At 45.4% G+C, this 19,900-nt stretch overlaps 1 protein-coding gene across 1 annotated transcript in view; it reads left to right on the top strand.

The window, feature by feature from the left end:
• The window catches only part of elk1 (ETS transcription factor ELK1), a 42,428-nt gene extending 23,358 nt beyond the window's left edge, over window positions 1-19,070 (top strand). Inside the window, exons 10-12 of the mRNA XM_083769878.1 lie at window positions 5,315-5,398; window positions 5,625-5,726; window positions 18,423-19,070. Of these exons, the coding sequence (XP_083626004.1) occupies window positions 5,315-5,398; window positions 5,625-5,726; window positions 18,423-18,521 (285 nt within the window). The 3' untranslated portion in view covers window positions 18,522-19,070. The remainder of the gene's footprint in view (window positions 1-5,314; window positions 5,399-5,624; window positions 5,727-18,422) is intronic.
• Window positions 19,071-19,900: the final 830 nt, after the last annotated feature.

Genomic DNA, 19,900 nt, shown 5'->3' with positions numbered 1-19,900 from the left:
GAAGAGGACGCTAACCAGGAACTGGGCATCGTGATGATTCACAAAGAAAATTAATTTGAAAAGGCCCTACGGATCGAGGATTGGAGTCTGGAAGGAATGCAACAGAAGACAAACTCAAACTATTAACAAGTGGACGCGCAGCACGCAGCACAAACTAAGCCTCATCAATATCAAGCCCATGGTATGTAACGAAACACCGAAAAGGCTGTACAGGAAAACAGCAAATAACTACTGTAGTTATTTTATTTTTCGTGTGTCACTCACTGCTACCTTTTATTGGTGACACGTTGCTGACAATTGCTGCACTGCTGTCCATTGTTTTATTATTGATGTTTTGTCACCGTCTGACTTTTATTGGTGACAAGTTTTCTGCATTGCCGTCCGTTATTATTATTGATGTTTTGTCACTGCCGGACTTTTACTAGTGACACAAACGCCTGTTTTGCACTGCCTTTATTTATTTTGGGCATTTGCTTTGCGATTTTTGCACCTGAACCGGACACTGTGAACTGTCAACAGCGCGGCTGCGCTTTCTTTGAAGTTTACATTTGCACCGCACTTTATTGTGCGACAAAAGGGGAATTTGCAATATGTCCGATGTCATGGAGCCTGTGAGCAGCAATGGTGCGCAACTATTGGCAAAAAGGACCCCAAAGTTAACAGAGAAGGGCATGGCTTTACAAAAGGAAAACTGTCTGAAAACATTAAAAACAAAAAGCAACCACACCGGCCAGTACATTGAAAGAGTCAAAGTGCTTATGCAATCCAATGAGAATGTCACAAAAATGCAATCTGAGCTGAACACATTGAAAACATGTTTTGATGAAATGAGTAATACATATGATGCATTTTTGACGTTGCCTCTGACCGAGGAGGAGGTTAATGAGCAAAAGGAATGGTTTGAACGAAAAAAGTACTGTGAATTTGAGGAGGATGTGAAAAGGTGGCTTCATGAGGCTGGTCAATCATCACAAACCCTTGCTGCTAGTGCGTGTGAAATTGTGAGAAATTGACGATGACATGGGACCAGACGACAGTGTTTCCAATGTCCCAAGCAGGGCTAAGTCCTGCTCCAAGTCCCAAACCTCACGCACTTCATCAACAACATCATCTGCACTTCTCAAAGCTCAAGCTGAAAAGGCAGCCCTTCTGGAGCGTGCTGCTGCCTTAAAGAAACAACATGAGCTGCAGGCAGAGGAGGACAATTTGAGGAGACAGGAGGAGGAGAAAAAATGACAATTTGAGGAGACAAAGGGAACAATTAACACTCGATACAGAGTTGGCAGCATTTAATGCAAAAATCTATGTTTTAGAGGAAAATGGACCAAGGAGTGGCTCAAGAGCATCCAATGGAATGCACTCTTATTATGACAATAATGTTCAAATCACGAAACAGCTCAATCCTAATGCAACAGTTTATAATCCTGCAAAGGTGAATTACAACATGACTCTAATAACTGACTCTGTAGCTCTCCCACAGGTTGTCCGGCCCAAAGAAAGACCCAACATGCAAATTACAAATTCACAAACTGTTTATTCCCAGGCTCAAGAATCAATTCCAACCAATGACACTGAAATGTTGCCCAGGGTTTCTACCACACCAGCACAGCCAGTGCCAGGTTGTGTTTCTCAAGCCACAGTGCTGTATGACCACAGTCAGAAGGATATTGTCAATATAATGCAAAAACAGAATGAAATAACCTCTTTATTAGTTCAACAGAACCTTTCATCTGCTCTTCCTTTGAGAACAATTCCTGTGTTTGATGGCGACCCTCTGCAATATTATGCCTTTATGCGAGCCTTTGAAAATGGGGTTGAAATGAAAACTAACGATTTTGGTGACTGCTTGCACTTCCTTGAACAATACACCAGGGGTCAGCCAAAGGAGATAGTGCATAGCTGTCAGCATCTGCCTCCTCAACAGGGATATCTAAGAGCAAAACATCTTTTGAAAGAGCACTTTGGAAATGAACAAAAAATCACTTCTGCATATATGGAAATGGCTTTCAGTTGGGCACCCATTAAAGGTGATGACGTCCAGGCATTACAAGCATTTTCTCTCTTTTTACGTGGATGCTGCAATGCAACAGAACAAATCATGCATATGAGAGAATTGGACATACCATGCAACATGAGGAGCATTGTCTTAAAGTTGCCATATAAGTTGCGGGAAAAATGGAGAAGCACTGCCTGTGACCTGCAAGAGCGAAGGGGTCATAGGGCCATGTTTAATGATCTGGTCCAGTTCATTGAAAAGCAGGTCAGAATAGCCACAGATCCATTGTTTGGCAACATACAGGACACCCCACTCGCTTCCTCAAGTAGAAGTGCATTCCCCCCTGCCCCCAGTCAGGGTTTGAAGAGCCACAGAGAAAGCAGTTTTGCCACTAATGTTGCTGTGGTGGAGGAAAAGGTACACTCTCCCCCACCCCAAGGCTGTTTGTATTGCAAAATGAGCAATCACTCATTGGAAAAGTGCTACCAGTTCAAAAGAAAATTACACAAGGAAAAGATCGACTTCATTAAGGAGAAGGGCATATGTTTCGGCTGCCTAAAAAGGGAGGGCCACATTAGCAAAACATGTGTCAATAGACTGACTTGCAATGTGTGCAGCCAACAACACCCAGAAATTATCCACATTGAAAAAGAGGACAAAAGAGAATTCCCGGAACAAGCTGAGCCATTTAAGGAGGCTGAACCAGCAGTTAGCGATGCAACTACTGCACCAACATTATGTGGTCATATTGGGGCTGGAAACGATGATTGCACATTTTCAATTGTGCCAGTCCAGATAAAATCCAAAAAAGGTGACACAATCATACAAACCTATGCCTTCTTGGATCCTGGCAGCTCAGGAACATTCTGCACAGAAAGCCTTGCACAAAAATGGAATGTCAGAAAACGAAGGACCAACATTATGCTGCAAACTATGGGGCAGTCAAAGACTATTTCTACATATGCAGTGTATGGATTGGAAGTGTCTGCACTGGACAATGATGATTTTGTTGATTTGCCTGAGGTTTACACCCACAGCAGCATGCCGGTGAGTGAGAGCAACATTCCCAGGCAGGAGGATGTTGATCAATGGCCACATTTGAGTGCCATCAAACTACACCAAATTGACTCTGACATAGATCTGCTCATTGGAACCAACGCTCCCAAGGTCATAGAACCATGGGAAGTCATTAACAGCCAGGAAGACGGTCCCTATGCAGTAAGGACCAAAGTGGGATGGGTTCTTAATGGTTTAACCCGCAGACCCTCTGTGTGTGGTCATTATTCCTCTGACTTAGCTTTCAGGAATGAAACTCCCATCTTGCCAAACAACTGCTGCATAGGAGAGCAGCATCTTGGTAGCCTGAAAAGAAAGTTTGGAAAAGAGAGGATGCAGGAAAGGAAGGATGCCACCGTGCCACGGCAAAAGGGCTGTGTAGAGTGGTGAGAGAACCATTTAATGGAAAAATACATCCTTCCCCATCACAAAAGGCCAGTGGTGGAAAAATAAATGGAACCACACAAACATCTGACCATGTACCATTGTACCAAGGTGGCAGGAAAGAACGGACTCCAGAGAAACGAAGGTGGCAGAGCTCCAGAAAGAAAATGATCAAAAGGCAGAAGATACCTGAGGAGCTTAAACAGGACTCTGATTCATCAACATCTCCCTCCAGAAAGATGAACACTGTAAACCGAAAGCCCTACCTACCTTCTCTGTTTGCTACTGGAGGCAACAGACCGAAGAAGAAAGACTGATAACTGACTTTTCTTTCTCTACTCTTTCCCTTATTTCTTTCTTTTACAGTGTCATCAGAAGAATCAGTCAAGATTAATTACATGACACATACCACATACCATGTTTAGTTTTGTGAATGGCTTCTTTAGCAGTAATTGTTTATATAATGCACAATTAGGGGCCAGTGTGTAGAAGCCAATTCACTGTGTTTTTTGATTATTATTTCTGTTATTATTTAGCCTTATTAGCCTAGAATATTCTGTAGATGATTGGCTAATTGAGTTATTGTTTTGGGCACAGACGGGCACGCCTCCCAGGCCAAGGGTTTAATTATGGACAGGTGTGGGGGGAGAAGGCATGCACCTAGTGGATACAAGGTTTTTACCAGTAAACATGGAAGACGTTTGTACTATGCTGTCTATGCACTTTATTTTGAATTAAACGCAAAGCAAAATGAAAGTAACAAGTGGACAATGAAGTTCTTCCTAACTGCGTACACCTAAACCCATAGGATGGGTGCATCAGTGGGTTTGTTGTGGAAAGGATTGAAAGCTGACAAACTAGCACTTACAATTAATAAGTAATGATATTACTGCTAGTAAGTCTACAGGGTTGATGTTATATTGTGTAATTTTGTGTAAATACTGGAGGATGGAAAAAACTAGACAGTTTCACTCGGTAGAAATCTCCAGTTCTCCAACGAGGGAAAGAGGGAGATTTTCTGTGGTATCTACAAATGGTCAACCCTCAGCAACGCTGCCCCTGTTGCTCAAGTGGCACCGAGGCTGAGATGTGTGCTGTTCAACTGAAAACGATGACGCAACACAACAGAAGGATTCAACCCACCGGAGGAAACCCACGCAGAGCCTGGAGCCTCCTAGCGTCGCCAACATCTCATCTTCCCTACTGACTGCCTCTGAACCCCCAAGAGACAGTGGGGGATGTAGCATGCCACTTGGACACAGGCCGGGGTCTGATCAGCCTTGGTCTGGTTGCCTGGAGGACAGTGGGTGATGTAGCATGCCACATGGAGGACACAGGCCGGGGTCTGATCAGCCTTAGTCTGGTTGCCTGGAGGACAGTGGGGGATGTAGCATGCCACATGGAGGACACAGGCCGGGGTCTGATCAGCCTTAGTCTGGTTGCCTGGAGGAGGGTGTCTGTTGCAAGACCCAGAAACATCCAATGATTCCAGATAACACTGATGATGGGCAGCGGTGGCCGAACGGTTCGCAGAGCGGTCTTGATATCGGAAGGTCGCTAGTTCGTATCCCCGGACTGGCACGTTAAAATTACCACCGCTGAAGTGCCCTTGAGCAAGGCATTGAACCCCTACCATGAAATGTTCTGTGTGCAGGGCCTGGCTGTAAACAAGTTCTTGAGCTTAGTCCAGTTACCCTGGGTTAACATAGTACCTTTGCTTTCATGTGTCTAAGTTTGTGCATCAGTAATGTTTTACTTTAATACATGAATAAAGAAATACAAAATGTACGAACGGGGATCAAAAGTCAACAAAGTGTGCATGATAGTACCATGTGTGGTTGTGTTGTAACAACGGTGTTATTGTGTGTTATTGTCCAGGTGAATGCAGCCGTCAACAGTCTACTGGCTCCTGGATCTGCTACCAACACACTCACTCCTTCTGTCATCACCTCACATGCACTGGTACGCACTGACCCGTGTGTGTGTGTGTGTGTGTGTGTGTGTGTGTGTGTGTGTGTGTGTGTGTGTGTGTGTGTGTGTGTGTGCGACTGCGTGCTGTGAGAGAGTGTGCGCGACTGAGTGCACACACTTATAATTTAACTTAGAATGCTTGTGGTTTGGTTATATACTGGAATATACTCTAATTCTGTCTCTCTCTCTCTCTCTCTCTCTCTCTCTCTCTCTGTAGACTCCAGTCCTGTTAACTCCCAGTCCTCTTCCTTCCACCATTCACTTCTGGAGCACACTGAGTCCCATCGCACCTCGCTCCCCTGCCAAGCTGTCCTTCCAGGTACAGTATCCACTCATCCTTTTAAAACTCTTTAGGTGCCATGGACGACAAGACGTCTTATTGCCGTCTTTGTAATGGATGCCACGGGCGTTAAGACGTCTCTCACTTGGGAATTCAAAATATATTTTGAAAATTCCTCTAATCTGGTGTACAGGTGATGACATGCCCATTACATGCATAATAGAATTACAAATTCTTTCTTTCTTTATAATGGGAGAATTGGCACTCAGAGCCTAAACTGGTGACCACCAGGTGGCACTGAAAGAGTACAGTACACTGCCAAGCTGTCCTTCCAGGTACAGTACAGTACAGTACAGTACAGTACAGTGCAGTACAGTGCAGTACAGTACAGTACAGTACACACTCATCCTTTTAACAGCACACCGTCATCAGGTGACACAATCGTTGTGACAAATAGGCATCATGGTGACAGTATACACTTCTATATATATATATTTTTTTATCCCACGATTTTGTAACCCATTTTTCACCCCTGTGTCAATCATCTAATGTGATCCTGGGCTCTACACACCCTCCACCAACCTAGTCCCCATATATGGGTATACACTTCTACAGTACATACTGTATGGAGCATAACCACACAACACACATACATACACACACACATACCATAACACACATAACATAACACACACATAACCATTAACCACACAACATAGGACTCTCACATCTGCACATTTACAACAGTTTCCTTGAATACAGGCATCCCAGATCTACATGTATTTAAACCGCCATTCACACTGAGCACAAAGACAAACTATAGTGATAATGAAGTTAGTTAGTTATGAAGCGTTAGGCCTTTCACAATTATTACATAATCGCCTATTGGCATAGCAATTATTACATAATCGCCTATTGGCATAGCAATTGTTTGAAATAATTGCAATAATGTTTTGCATTATTGTCATAATCATTTCCATGTTAAAAAAAATTCCATATATTTTCAAACATTTTCACAAGTAATTGGAAATATCTACAAGCTCAAACGTGTCACGATGTGACTCGTTTTGAGCTTGTAAATCGTCTATTTCCGCTATTGTGCACTTTTTGTTCACAAAGACTAAAAGACAAACAGAAATGTAACTTTTTTGCATAAAAACGTTCAACGGCCTAAACACATTTTAATTAAGTAAAATGTCATAATTGTGACAGCCCTAGTTGGCTTCCTCACTGAATGAACGATGGCATTCTGTAAACGGTGCATCGAACACATAGAGGGAGAGAAAGAGAGATCTCCTCATCTGGTGCTGAAAGACGTTATGTAATTATAAATAATCTGACTGATTATTAATTATAAGGAGTCTATACCTGCGGTGCATTAATGCCAGCTAGCCTACCAGCTGTTCATGAGTTGTTCGCTGATAACAGAACTTGTCGGGGGTGATTAGTGAGTCTGACTACATGCTCCAGATGTTCCTTAAGTTCTGATTAATTTTGATTGGCTGTCAATGTTTCTATCGTTCATAAAATCACGCTTCTGTGAAGTGTTCTGACTGACATAGTCCATGACCACAGCTGTGGCTATAGAGTTGTGGTGTTTGAGATGTCTATAGCGATCGTTATGGGTCTTACAGTATGTTAAAGTAAACTCATTAATATGCTGTACGATGACCTAAACAGATGCAGACTGTGACATCATACAATATCATTGTGACATCGTTATACAATATCATTGTCACATCATTATACAATGTCATTGTGACATCATAGATCATACAATATCATTGTCATCATGACACATGAAACAACAGCCAAGCTCACAGAGTCAATTCGAAAAGAGTCAGAAATATCCTCTCACACACACACACACACACACACACACACACACACACACACACACACACACAGAGAGACAGACAGACAGATAACATATAAGCCTGCTCGCAACAATTAAGTACACCCAAATGAACACCACTTGTATTCTCCTTGACACACTGCCTGTGTGTGCTGTGTTAAAAATAAATACATGTGTAGTGTGTGTGTTGGATGTGTGCACGGCTCCTGCCTTTAATAAATGTGCATGTGTGTATGTAGCTGTGCGTGTGTGGGTGCATGCATGTATTTTGGCTCAGACCTTCATAACACCATCTGTCACTGGTGTACTGGACAAAACGATGGAATTATGAAAGATTACATGTGTCTACATATCTGAGTTGTTATTTCCATTGTACGTTTCGACAGTGTCCTCTTTGGCTGCTGTTATTCACAGTTCTGATTCTAACTAACAACGCAGAGCTACAACAAATAGGGACATATTGAATATTATATCTGTAGTTTTCGCCCTCTGCTGGCCAAAGATCATAATACACAGGCATGGAGATCAGGGAAGGACCTTCTGCCCCGAATGTGGTGGAAACGTTGAATCTTAATAAACACACACACACACACACACACACACACACACATACATTTGAAATGTTTATTTATGTCCACATAATGAGAAGTACAGGAATACCTTCTACAAAGGACATAAACACTGCCAGTGCAGTTTGACAGTGGGAGAGCAGCCAGTTACAAAGTGCATGGACGGCAAAGCATTGTTACATACCCTACAGTACAGCTGACATGTCAGACACAGGACAGCATCGTTACATACAGTACAGCTGACTTGTCGGACACAGGACAGCATCGTTACATACAGTACAGCTGACATGTCGGACACAGGGCAGCATCGTTACATACCCTACAGTAGAGCTGACATGTCGGACACAGGGCAGCAGACATAATTCATGGATAAAGGAAACAACGCCTCCTCCAAATTGAGCGGCTTCCTATAATGGCTGAAACTGAGCAATACCTCGCTAACTGCTTGGCTCTCCTTTTGGAAAGGCCGGCCATTTGTAAGTCCCTCACAACCAACTTATGCACATGCCCTAGGCTGCCAAAGATAAAAACTAAAAGTTTACATCTGTAGCCTAGCTGTGAGATGGTCTGCATTAGCTGCTGATACTTCAGCACTTTGGTTAGAAAGGCTTCTTCCAGGCTATAGTCAAAGGTACAGCCGACCTCGAGAATGAACACCTCTCTATGGTTTTCATTTACAACAATGACATCAGGGGTGTTAGCTGAAATGTTAGAGAACACAGAATCATCATTACACAGGTTAAACATCCTCGGCTTCACAGTAGAATGCTTATAAAGCATGGAATGGAAGAGATGTCTTTCGATATCAAATCCACTATTCTGTCATGCCTACATTATGTAAAGGCCCCTGTAAACATGGCAACCATTTAAGATGTACAGTGGGACATGGTTTCAGCTATTTGTTCATGGCCATGATGGATACAGTGAGGAGCATGATTGCCTGGAAACCAGATGGAGAGATTAAGTTTAGAAGGTAGAACCTGTAATCTCGCTTTCAAAGTAAAAACAACAATGCATTCATCAATGGCGACATTTTTGAACACAGAGTGAGAGACAGAATGGTCCGCAGCAGGAAGACATGCAGTCTTTCCTTGTAATCTCAACTCAGTCCAATGCTGTCTGTACTGCCCCCACTGAGGTGTTGTAACCACAATTAGGCAGCCAGCCAAACTCCATTCAAAAAAAGAATGAGGCGTCTTGCTCCCTTTTTACTGATCTTTGTCAGGAGTGAAACTGTAACACAGTAAAATGTACAAAAACAATTGACTGTTAAGAGTCACATGAAATAATACAGACTTTTGCAAATAGTCTATCAAACTGCTACAAAAATCTACAGCATGTAAGTCATCAAAAAGCAGTTAAACAATTGGCATTTAAATAATAAAACCAAAATCATAACAATCCTGTCTAAATCCAAATACGTGTTACATTCCTTGCATTAAATGGAAATAAACATTAAACTTACAAACAATGCTCTTTCTGTAGTCTCAAACAGCACACAACCTCTCTCTTCACAGCAAACATTGTTCTGCCTGCTCTCCCTCACTCACATGGAGTCTCATTGCACTGATTACCCCTCAATACAGCACAAGTGACAATCAATCAGGTACAATCAAGCAGGCTTGGGTCACTTTAACCTAGGGTCGCTTAATAGGCACACATTGATACTACAGAAAATAAAGCCTGCACCAACACTAGCCTGGAAGGCAACACACTCCCCGCATAGCCTTTGTAAGGTCATCCCTAAGAAATTATATTTTCACATTATCAAGAGTCATTTTTGAGGAGAAGTAGAATAACTTCTGAGACTGGTCTCAGATAGGTCCTTGCAGAGCCCTGGTTTGTGGTTTTGACCTCTACTTTGCGGACTCTCCCATCTCTTCCGGGAAAGGCAGAAGTGACCACAGCCATTGGCCACTCATTCCGGGCAGCTTCCTTGTCTCTTAACAACACAATGTCGCCAGGACATAGGTTTCTGCGAGATTCAGTCCACTTATTTTTTTTATTTTTATTTTTATTTTTATTTTATTTTTTTTGCGGCTTACGCCTTTATTGATTTTTTTAAGGGATAGAAAGTAGGCTGACAGGAAACGGGAGAGAGATGGGGGGATGACATGCGGTAAAGGCCGTGTCGGGTCCGGGAGTCGAACCCGCGGCACACCGCGACTGGATCACCAGTCCGGTGCCCAGACCGTTACGCTACGGCCTGGGCCTCAGTCCACTTTTGTCGACATTGCAGAGTCGGTAGGTACTAGGGATGCCAAACGACTCATATTTGGGCAATCGACGAATCGAGGCCGAAAATCGACGTGTCGAACGACTTTTTTCCTTCTTTTTTTTTCATTTTTTTTATATTTTTGTTGTTGCTGCGCAGCAGTTGAGGAGAACGCAACTATGCATTCCTTTAAGCAACACAACTTCTGCAGCTGCATCCATATGTTTAGAATTTGCATCAATGATCAAATCCCAATAATAAAAAATAAACTTTATTTTGTAAAGGAGCAGCGGTGCTATCTGCTAGTAGTCCCAACTCTCAAGTGTCTGCAGCCTGTCACGAGCCCCGTAATGAACGCACGTTGTTCCGTATTTTAATGTCGGGTCGGAGAATAAATACAGTATGAATGACGGCGGGATTTATTTGACAACTCTGTCCTGCTTTCTTCACGAGAGAAGAGCGCTCACCACTGCTAATATGGTAGCAGACCTGTGGCTGTCAGTTCACTTTACGGCATGTGTAGACTGTATATGAGATGTGAACCTGGGTCTGGGTCTGGGAAGCAGAGCTGCAGCCATTGGCTCATGATACGAGCACACGACCAATGGGACAGATCATTCAGTGTTGCTAAGATACCACCCCCCACCAAACACACACACACACCCTTGGACGATGGGGTCTATTCTCAAACTCAGAGCCACAGCGCTCTGCTCAAAGTCAATTTGCATGTGACGAGCCACTGACAGGCGCAGCACAGCAGTGTCACACAGACAAACACGTACCTCTCCCATTTGGAAAACATTTGAAACGGCAACGTTTATAACATTTTACATTATTGAAAAAATATAATACAAATAAAAACGATTTTTCGACTCATACGTTTTGAGTCGCGGGAGGCATGAGTCGAAAATCGAGTCGATTTTCAACTTTTTTCAACATCCCTAGTAGGTACTCGTGCCTCCACCGGCTCCAAAACTTGTTGGCGAGTGCCTGTACTTGGCGCCACTGCTTGCAGAGAAGATCCTTGTCCGTGAAGTCTCCAGGAGGAGGTGGGACCCCGACCTTCTGAGTAAGTATCATAGCGGGTGTTAGAATGAACGGTGAGTCAGGATCTGTAGACACTGGAATGAGAGGTCTCCCGTTCATTATAGCTGCAACCTCCGCCATAATAGTACACAACACTTCATGAGTGAGGCGCACGTTCTCTTGAAGTAACATGGAGTCGAGGATTCTTCGCGCCACCCCAATCATGCGCTCCCATGATCCGCCCATGTGTGAGGCGTGAGGGGGGTTGAACTCCCAGGTGCAGCCTTGTTGACTCAGGTAGCTCTTCACGCCGGTGTTCTGCTGTTCGTTTTGCAGTCCGAGTTCCTTGTGGGCGCCCACAAAGTTTGTGCCGCAATCAGATCTGAGCTGTTTAGCGGGGCCGCGGATGGCGAAGAAACGCCTGAGTGCGTTAATGCAGCTTGAGGTGTCCATACTTTCCAGTACCTCAATGTGGACTGCTCTTGAACTCATGCAGCTGAACATCAATGCCCATCGCTTGCTTTGTGCTTGGCCTCCTCTTGTTCGTCTGGCGATGACTGACCAAGGTCCAAACACGTCCAAGCCTACATAGGTGAAGGGTGGGCATGTGCGAAGACGCTCAGGGGGAAGATCTGCCATAAGCTGTTCCTCAAATTTGCAACGGAGTCTTCGACATGTTACGCATTTGTGTAAGACAGAGCTGACGAGCCGCTTTCCCCCGATGATCCACAAACCTGCTGCTCTGACAGCTCCTTCCGTTAGGTGACGACCTTGATGTTTCACCTGGTCATGGTAGTGCCGTATCATCAGTTCGGACACGTGGCTGTGTTTAGGGAGGATCAGAGGATTATTTTCTCCGGTATCCAAGCATGCATGTTTCAGCAGTCCTCCGACGCAGATGAGATTGTTCTCGAGGATAGGACTGAGCTCCAGAAGAGTACTGAATTTGGCAACAGGTTTCCCTTGAGAAAGTAACATGAAGTCCTCTGTGAAGGCTCTCTTCTGAGTAGCTCTAGGGACGACATCCTTGGCTTGTGCCAACTCGTCTGGTGTACGAGGTAGATTACAGCGGTGCCATCCTGTACATCCATTAGACTGGTCGGTTTGTTTATGTGATTTGGCAATGTGAATGAGGAATGCCATTGCTCGGATGAGCGACTTCCAGGTAGAAAAACGCTCGAACCGATCCGGTGTGAGGTCTCTCTCTTGAATCTTGACGATCAAACTACTCACATCTCTGCATCTTTATCTGGGTTGACCAACTCAAAGGGATCTTTTGCTGCTGAATGATCCTTGAGTGGTCTGTGCAGGAAAGCAGGTCCGGTCATCCATGATGTATGCGCCAGGCGTGACGCAGGGACCGACCTGGATGCATGGTCGGCAGGGTTATCCTCGGTATGAACGTAAGACCACTGTTCTGGTTTTGTCGTTTGGAGGATGCGCTGAACTCTATTATGTACGTAGACTTAAAAGCGGCGAGTATCGTTGTAGATGTACCCGAGTACTACTTTACTGTCGCAGTAGAATTTGATAGCATCCGGTTTGAAATCCAACTCTTCCTGAATGATTTCTGTCATTTCTACGGCGAGCACCGCAGCGCACAACTCAAGCCTGGGAATTGTAGGCTCAGAAAGAGGGGAAAGCTTTGCCTTCCCCATAACAAAGCCCACGTCGATCCGTCCATCTTCATGTTCGGCCCTCAGATATGCCACCGCTCCGATGGCTTTTGTTGAGGCATCCGAAAACACACATAGCTCGGTGTATCTTGCTTTGCTAGGAGAGATTGACGTGTATGTGCGTGGGACGTTTAGCTCTTCCAAGTCTTGCAATGAGTCTCTCCAAACTTCCCACAGAGGTAGCTTGTCCTCTGGGAGTGACGTATCCCAGTCGCCTGTGGTCGTTGTGAGATCCCTCAGGAGGGCTCTTCCCTGAATAGTGACTGGAGCCACGAGTCCAAGGGGGTCGAATAGACTGTTCACTATGGACAAAACTCCGCGTCGAGTGAACGGCTTGTCGCTTGTTGACACTGAGAAGGTGAAGGTGTCGGTTGTTGTGTTCCAACAGAGTCCCAGACTACGCTGCATGGTTGTAGTTTCTCCACTGAGATCCAGGTATTTAACGCCTGCTGCATGGTCTTCGAGTGGGAATGCATCCATGACAGCTTTTCGGTTGGAAACAAACTTGTGCAGGCGCAGGTTTGACTCACTGAGCGATGCTTGAGTCCTCTGCAGGAGGTCGATGGCCTCGGCTTCAGTAGGTAGAGACAGAAGCCCATCGTCCACGTAGAAATGGCGCTCCACAAACTGCACAGTATCCGATCCATATTTTCGTGCTCCCTTCTGCGCAGCTCTTCTCAGCCCGTAGATGGCAACGGCTGGAGAAGGACTGTTGCCGAAAACGTGGACCCTCATCCTGTAGTCAACGATATCCTTGGACATGTCGTTGTCCCTGTACCACAGGAACCTCAAGTAGTTTCTATGGTCTTCGTGGACAAGGAAACAATGAAACATTTGTTGTATGTCTGCAAGGATGGCAACCTGCTCCTTCCTGAAGCGGATCAAAACTCAGAGAAGGGGCCCAGGCCGTAGCGTAACGGTCTGGGCACCGGACTGGTAATCCAGTCGCAGTGTGCCGCGGGTTCGACTCCCGGACCCGACACGGCCTTTACTGCATGTCATCCCCCCATCTCTCTCCCGTTTCCTGTCAGCCTACTGTCTGTCCCTTCAAAAATCAATAAAAGGCGTAAGCCGCAAAAAAAAAAGAAAAAAAAAAAAAAACTCAGAGAAGGGAGTTGTTGAGGTCTGGGCCGGTAAGGAGCACGTCGTTGAGAGAGAGCCCAGAGTGCTGTGCGCTAGAGTCAAACACCACTCTAATTTGACCTGGCTTTCGTGGATGATAAACTCCGAAAGTTGGCAGGTACCAACATTCCTCGTCTTCTTTCAGCGGTGGGGCTTTCTCGGCATGGCCGTTCTCGAAAATCTTTCCCATGAAGGCGACATACTGTGCTCTCCTCTCAGGCTTCTTGTCTAGAGTGCGTTGAAGTGAGGCGAGGCGGTTGAGAGCTTGCTGTCGATTGTTGGGTAAGCGCTGCCTTGGCACTCTAAATGGGAGAGGTGCAGTCCAACTGTGTGTCTCGTCTCTGTAGACTTCCTTGTCCATGATGTTTAGGAAGTGTATGTCTTGAATGGATGGGCCCGGTTTATTATCTTCATTTGTCCTGTTGAACACTGTCGATCCAAGGGTTTGTTCTGTGACGGTTCTCGGCTTGGAGAGTTTGCCTTGTCGCTCCCCGCCATCGCCACAGACTTTCTCTCTGATCTGCAGGAAGCTTTCACAGGGAGTAAGGATAGTAGGGCGGCCATTCTCCAATACATTAGTCTTGAATGTTCTCACATCTGGCTTATGTGCATTCCCCAAACACACGTCTCCCACGACCACCCAGCCTAGATCCAGCCTTTGTGCAAAAGGTGCGTCGTGTGGCCCGTTGATCTGCTGCCTGACTTTATGCACCCTGACTATGTCTCTCCCTAGTAGCATGAGAATTCCTGCACTGGAGTCGAGCTCTGGAATGTTGGCCGCCACGCTTCTCAGATGTGGATGGTGACGAGCTGCATCGGGTGTTGGTATTTCCGAGCGATTATTGAGAATCTCGTTACACTCAATAAGTGTCGGGAGATTGAGACTGACCTTTCCGTCGAACGACTCGATCTGGAAGCCTTCTGCTCTTCTTCCGGATGTGTCGATGGTACCGGCACAGGTTCTCAAGGAGTAGGAGGATGGTTGGCTCTGAATCCTGAACAGCTCAAAGAAGTTTGTTCTAGCCAATGAGCGATTACTCTGGTCGTCAAGGATGACGTACGTGTTAATGGCTTTGTCACGTTGACCCTGGGGATAGACTCTGACTAAACAAATCTTCGAGCAGGACCTAGCTGCCTGGCCAACTCCGCAGACCTTGGTGCAGTGGGAATTGACTTCTGATGTGTTAGGGCCTTGTTCCTCTTCCTCCCCGCCATTGTCTTGTGGGGATGTTTTAGGACGTGCTGGACCTCCATGCATAGCTGTGTTGTGGCGGGTGCTATCACACTCACTACACTTCACTGTGGCGTCACAATCTCTGGCCATGTGAGTAGTTGAAGCACAGCATTTAAAGCATATCCCATTTTCTTTAAGGAAGGCTTTCCTTTCTTCAAGAGTCTTTGCTCTAAAGCCTCTACATTTCCTTAATGGGTGTGGCATGTTGTTGTGAAGGGGACAGTTTTTAGCTGGACCGTCGTTCTTCCTGGTAGGAGTGTCCGTGTCAGGGTCCTTGTCTGCTGAGACGTCAGTCTGGTGCACAGTTATTGGGTTCCTAATGCCTGGGGCCCTAGGTCTCTCTGGTCTCTCGGGTACGAAGGTACTGCTGTTACTTGAGAAAATTAAACTGGGGTCATTTCTGATGCGCGCCTCGTCATAGATGAACCTAGCGAAGAAGTCGAAGGTAGGGAATTGGCCGGTGTGTTCTTTAAACCGTGAGCCATGGACGACCCACCTCTCTTGGAGGCTATGGGGGAGTTTCAAAATTATGGGGCAGATGCCACGGGCTGTATCCAGGTACCTCAAACCTTGTAAGTAGTCTTCCTCCTTGGCACACGAAATCTCCATGAGAAGATCTCCCAGCTCCCTTAACATAGTGTAGTCTTTGGGAGAGATAGTAGGGAAATTGTCCAATTTCTTGAATATGGAATTCTCAATTACTTCTGGTGAAGCGTAGCAATCCTGGAGACGCCTCCAAGCCTTCTTTAGCGCTTCCTCAGGGTCACTGACGTGAACCGAGCGCATCCTTTTGACGTGCTCGGAAGATTCCCTGCCAAGCCACTTTGTTAGCAGATCCATTTCCTCGCTAGCTGTGAGGCCGATGCCTCTGACTGCATTGTTAAATGATGAGTGCCATGCTCTGTAGTTTTCGGGTTTATCATCGAATTGAAAGAGGCTTGTACTCACCAAGTCGCGTCGAGCTAAATAGCGTGCCAGGTCGTTTGTCACAGGTGCAGAGTTGTATATTCCAGCGTGCTGAAGGTTAGATGTCCAGGCTGCAGATTGCTGGGGAATGTTGGACCGGGCTGCAGATTGCTGGGGAATGTTGGACCGAGCTGCAGATTGCTGTGGAATATATGACCGGGCTGCAGGGTTCGGAGTGTTATGAGCTGTAGTGGAATCCATTTTGCACTCCTTATCCCTCTGGAGGGCCTCGGTATTTTCTTTCTTAATGGGAAGTAGTTTAGAATCAACTGGTAATGTTTGAGTTACTGGTGGCTTACTGTCTTTGGCATGCGTATCGGGTGTTGGGTGTGAGACATATGGAGTCCCCCATGTGACAAGGCTGTCGTCAGTACCAGGAGGACTGGCTATGCTGGCGTGTGTAGGGTGGAGTTTAATCTGTTCTTCCACGTATTCACTTGTGCGCTCCGCAATGTCCTGTATAGGCACTGGCTGTCTGGTCTTGTTCGATGCACTCACATAGTCCTCTTCTTCGGCTGCCTCTAAGACCTCTGCTTCGGCTTCAGCTGCAGCTGCTTCTCTTTTGACAGATAGTGTTCCCAGTTCAGCCTCCAGCTTAGCCTTTTCAATTTTTAGCTGTGCCTCCCTTTCGGCAAATGACACTCGTGCTTTCGCTGCTTCAGCCCTGGCACGAGCTTTTACTACGGCACTGGTGGATGAAGCTGTAGTGCTGCTTCTCCGTGAACCGGATGATGAATTATTGTCTTTTACTCGATTTGTATCCATGTTTAGATGAGAGGAAGGTTGTTTGTTGTAGCTGCTGTTAACTCCAGAAGATCTTGTTTTTTCACTGTACTGCCCCCACTGAGGTGTTGTAACCACAATTAGGCAGCCAGCCAAACTCCATTCAAAAAAAGAGACAGGAGTCAGGAATGAGGCGTCTTGCTCCCTTTTTACTGATCTTTGTCAGGAGTGAAACTGTAACACAGTAAAATGTACAAAAACAATTGACTGTTAAGAGTCACATGAAATAATACAGACTTTTGCAAATAGTCTATCAAACTGCTACAAAAATCTACAGCATGTAAGTCATCAAAAAGCAGTTAAACAATTGGCATTTAAATAATAAAACCAAAATCATAACAATCCTGTCTAAATCCAAATACGTGTTACATTCCTTGCATTAAATGGAAATAAACATTAAACTTACAAACAATGCTCTTTCTGTAGTCTCAAACAGCACACAACCTCTCTCTTCACAGCAAACATTGTTCTGCCTGCTCTCCCTCACTCACATGGAGTCATTGTACTGATTACCCCTCAATGCAGTACAAGTGACAATCAATCAGGTACAATCAAGCAGGCTTGGGTCACTTTAACCTAGGGTCGCTTAATAGGCACACATTGATACTACAGAAAATAAAGCCTGCACCAACACTAGCCTGGAAGGCAACACATTGTCGCTGTCTTTGTTGTTGTGCCCATAGGAGGCGACCTCGGTCAGTGGAAGTTGATGCTCCGTTCCACACACAGTCATAGTCGCTCTGACACACACACACACACACACACACACAAACTGCAGGCTTTATATTCCTGGATAATTAGCATGCTATAATGGAAGCCATGTTATATGTTTCTATTTTATTTACATTTTTTTAATCTTGTTGCAGAGAGTAGATTAATGTTTTACCATTTTATCCTGAGCATTAGTGGACAAATTATATGAAGATGGGTTGAAAGTGGGTTAAGTTGTCATTTCATTTATGTTTACCCTTCTCTCCCCCTCTCTCTCTCTCTTCTCTCCCCCTCTCTCTCTCTTCTCTCTCCCACTCTCTCTCTTCTCTCTCCCCCTCCCTCTCTCTCTCTTCTCTCTCCCCCTCCCTCTCTCTCTCTCTCTCTCTCTCTCTCTCTCTCTCTCTCTCTCTCTCTCTCTCTCTCTCTCTCTCTCTCCCTCTCCCTCTCTCTCTCTCTCTCTCTCTCTCTCTCTCTCTCTCTCTCTCTCTCTCTCTCTCTCTCTCTCTCTCTCTCTCTCTCTCTACCTCTCTCTCTCTCTCTCTCTCTCTCTCTCCTCTCTCTCTCTCTTCTCCCTCCAGTTCCCCACCAACGGCAGTAATCAGATCCACATTCCAGCTCTGAGCGTGGACGGTCTGTCCACACCGGTGGTCCTCTCCCCTGGCCCCCACAAACCCTGAGCTCTGCCTGGCTCTACAGAGCACCTTCCTGGGATACAGACCCGCCCTGAGACCCCCTGAGTGATGGTCTTCAACCAGGTGACATGTTAAATCCAATGGGGAAAATTGAGCACTTTTTTTTAACCTGATGGAGGTGGCGGGACAAAAGAAAGAGCCCTCAACTGGAAACGGTCATATGTGAAAATAAACACACTCTGAATCAGAGTACTGGGAATATGGACGTCGTCGGCACAGCAGCGCCCTCCGCTGGACGTGTGCGTCTAATACAGGTCTGTGTGGTTGAAGTACTGGTCCTAACTCTTAACCAGGCAGGTTGGGGAAACATGGAGAGAGGATGAGGATGATGATGATGTCAGCACGGCTCTCCACGACTCCATTCTTGAACAGAGAGTCACGTCACACAAGCTGAACTAATGGAAGCCCTTAAACCATCGTTGTGTCCACTCCTCTCATACCATAACATGCTGATGGGGAACATAATTGTCCTTTTGAGCGTAGTTTAGTCTAGAGACTAGAAGCGTGTCATTGGGGGTGTTTTGTTTAGTTTGAGGGACCTTGACGAAGCACTTGGCTGTTATTTAATGGCTACGGACTATGTTTGGCTTTTGATGTGATCAAAAACCTTCTCGTCTTCAGCCCGCCCACAGGAGGTAATGGAGACTCCACCGGTTCTGTTCTTCTGAGACCTGGGGCGGAAATATCTTTTAAGTTCCACTTGTGGGCCCAGAAGTTGCACAACGCCACAGCTGTGCCCTTCAGGCTCCAGGAGACGTTGAGAACAATTTAAAAGAGTTGAGATGCATAATTATGATCAGCATGTTTTTGTCCGACTTGTTAAAAAATAGAACCAGTCGAAGCCTGTGGCTACCTTTTAATCATCATCATTTACTCGTCAATGCGAATGCCTGACACCTACAGTATGGGCACTCGTTGAGGAATCATGTGATACCTAGCATCTTCAAATATAAAGAGTCCTGCTCTTTGACTGGTGCTACATGCTAACTAGCATACTTCAGCAACTTAAGCTGACCTCCTTCATGGATTCAGTAACAGAGACTAGCTAGCAGCTAAATGCGAACTAGCCTAGCTATAACTGAATGTACGGATACAAGGACAGGACGGTTAGCATCGTGTAGCTTAGCCACCACCATGCCGGAGCTTCTTTTGATGCAAGTCATGCCAAGAACTTCATGTGAACTTGTGTGGCATCGGTCATTTTTTATGTCATCGGTTATTTTTCTTAAACTTTGTTTTCATCTGGGAAGTTGGGCCTGTTTTCGGAGCATCATTTTCACTCCGTAGTTTACTTGGACATTTTACTACTTCCTTTGTTTTGGTCTCCAATATTAACATTTAGATTGTGAACCTAAATGCTAAGC

This window comes from Protomyctophum parallelum (assembly GCF_964188405.1).
Source record: "Protomyctophum parallelum genome assembly, chromosome: 7".
NCBI lineage: Eukaryota > Metazoa > Chordata > Actinopteri > Myctophiformes > Myctophidae > Protomyctophum > Protomyctophum parallelum.
The sequence above is the reverse complement of the archived record's forward strand: the minus strand, read 5'-3'. Positions and strand labels throughout refer to the sequence as shown.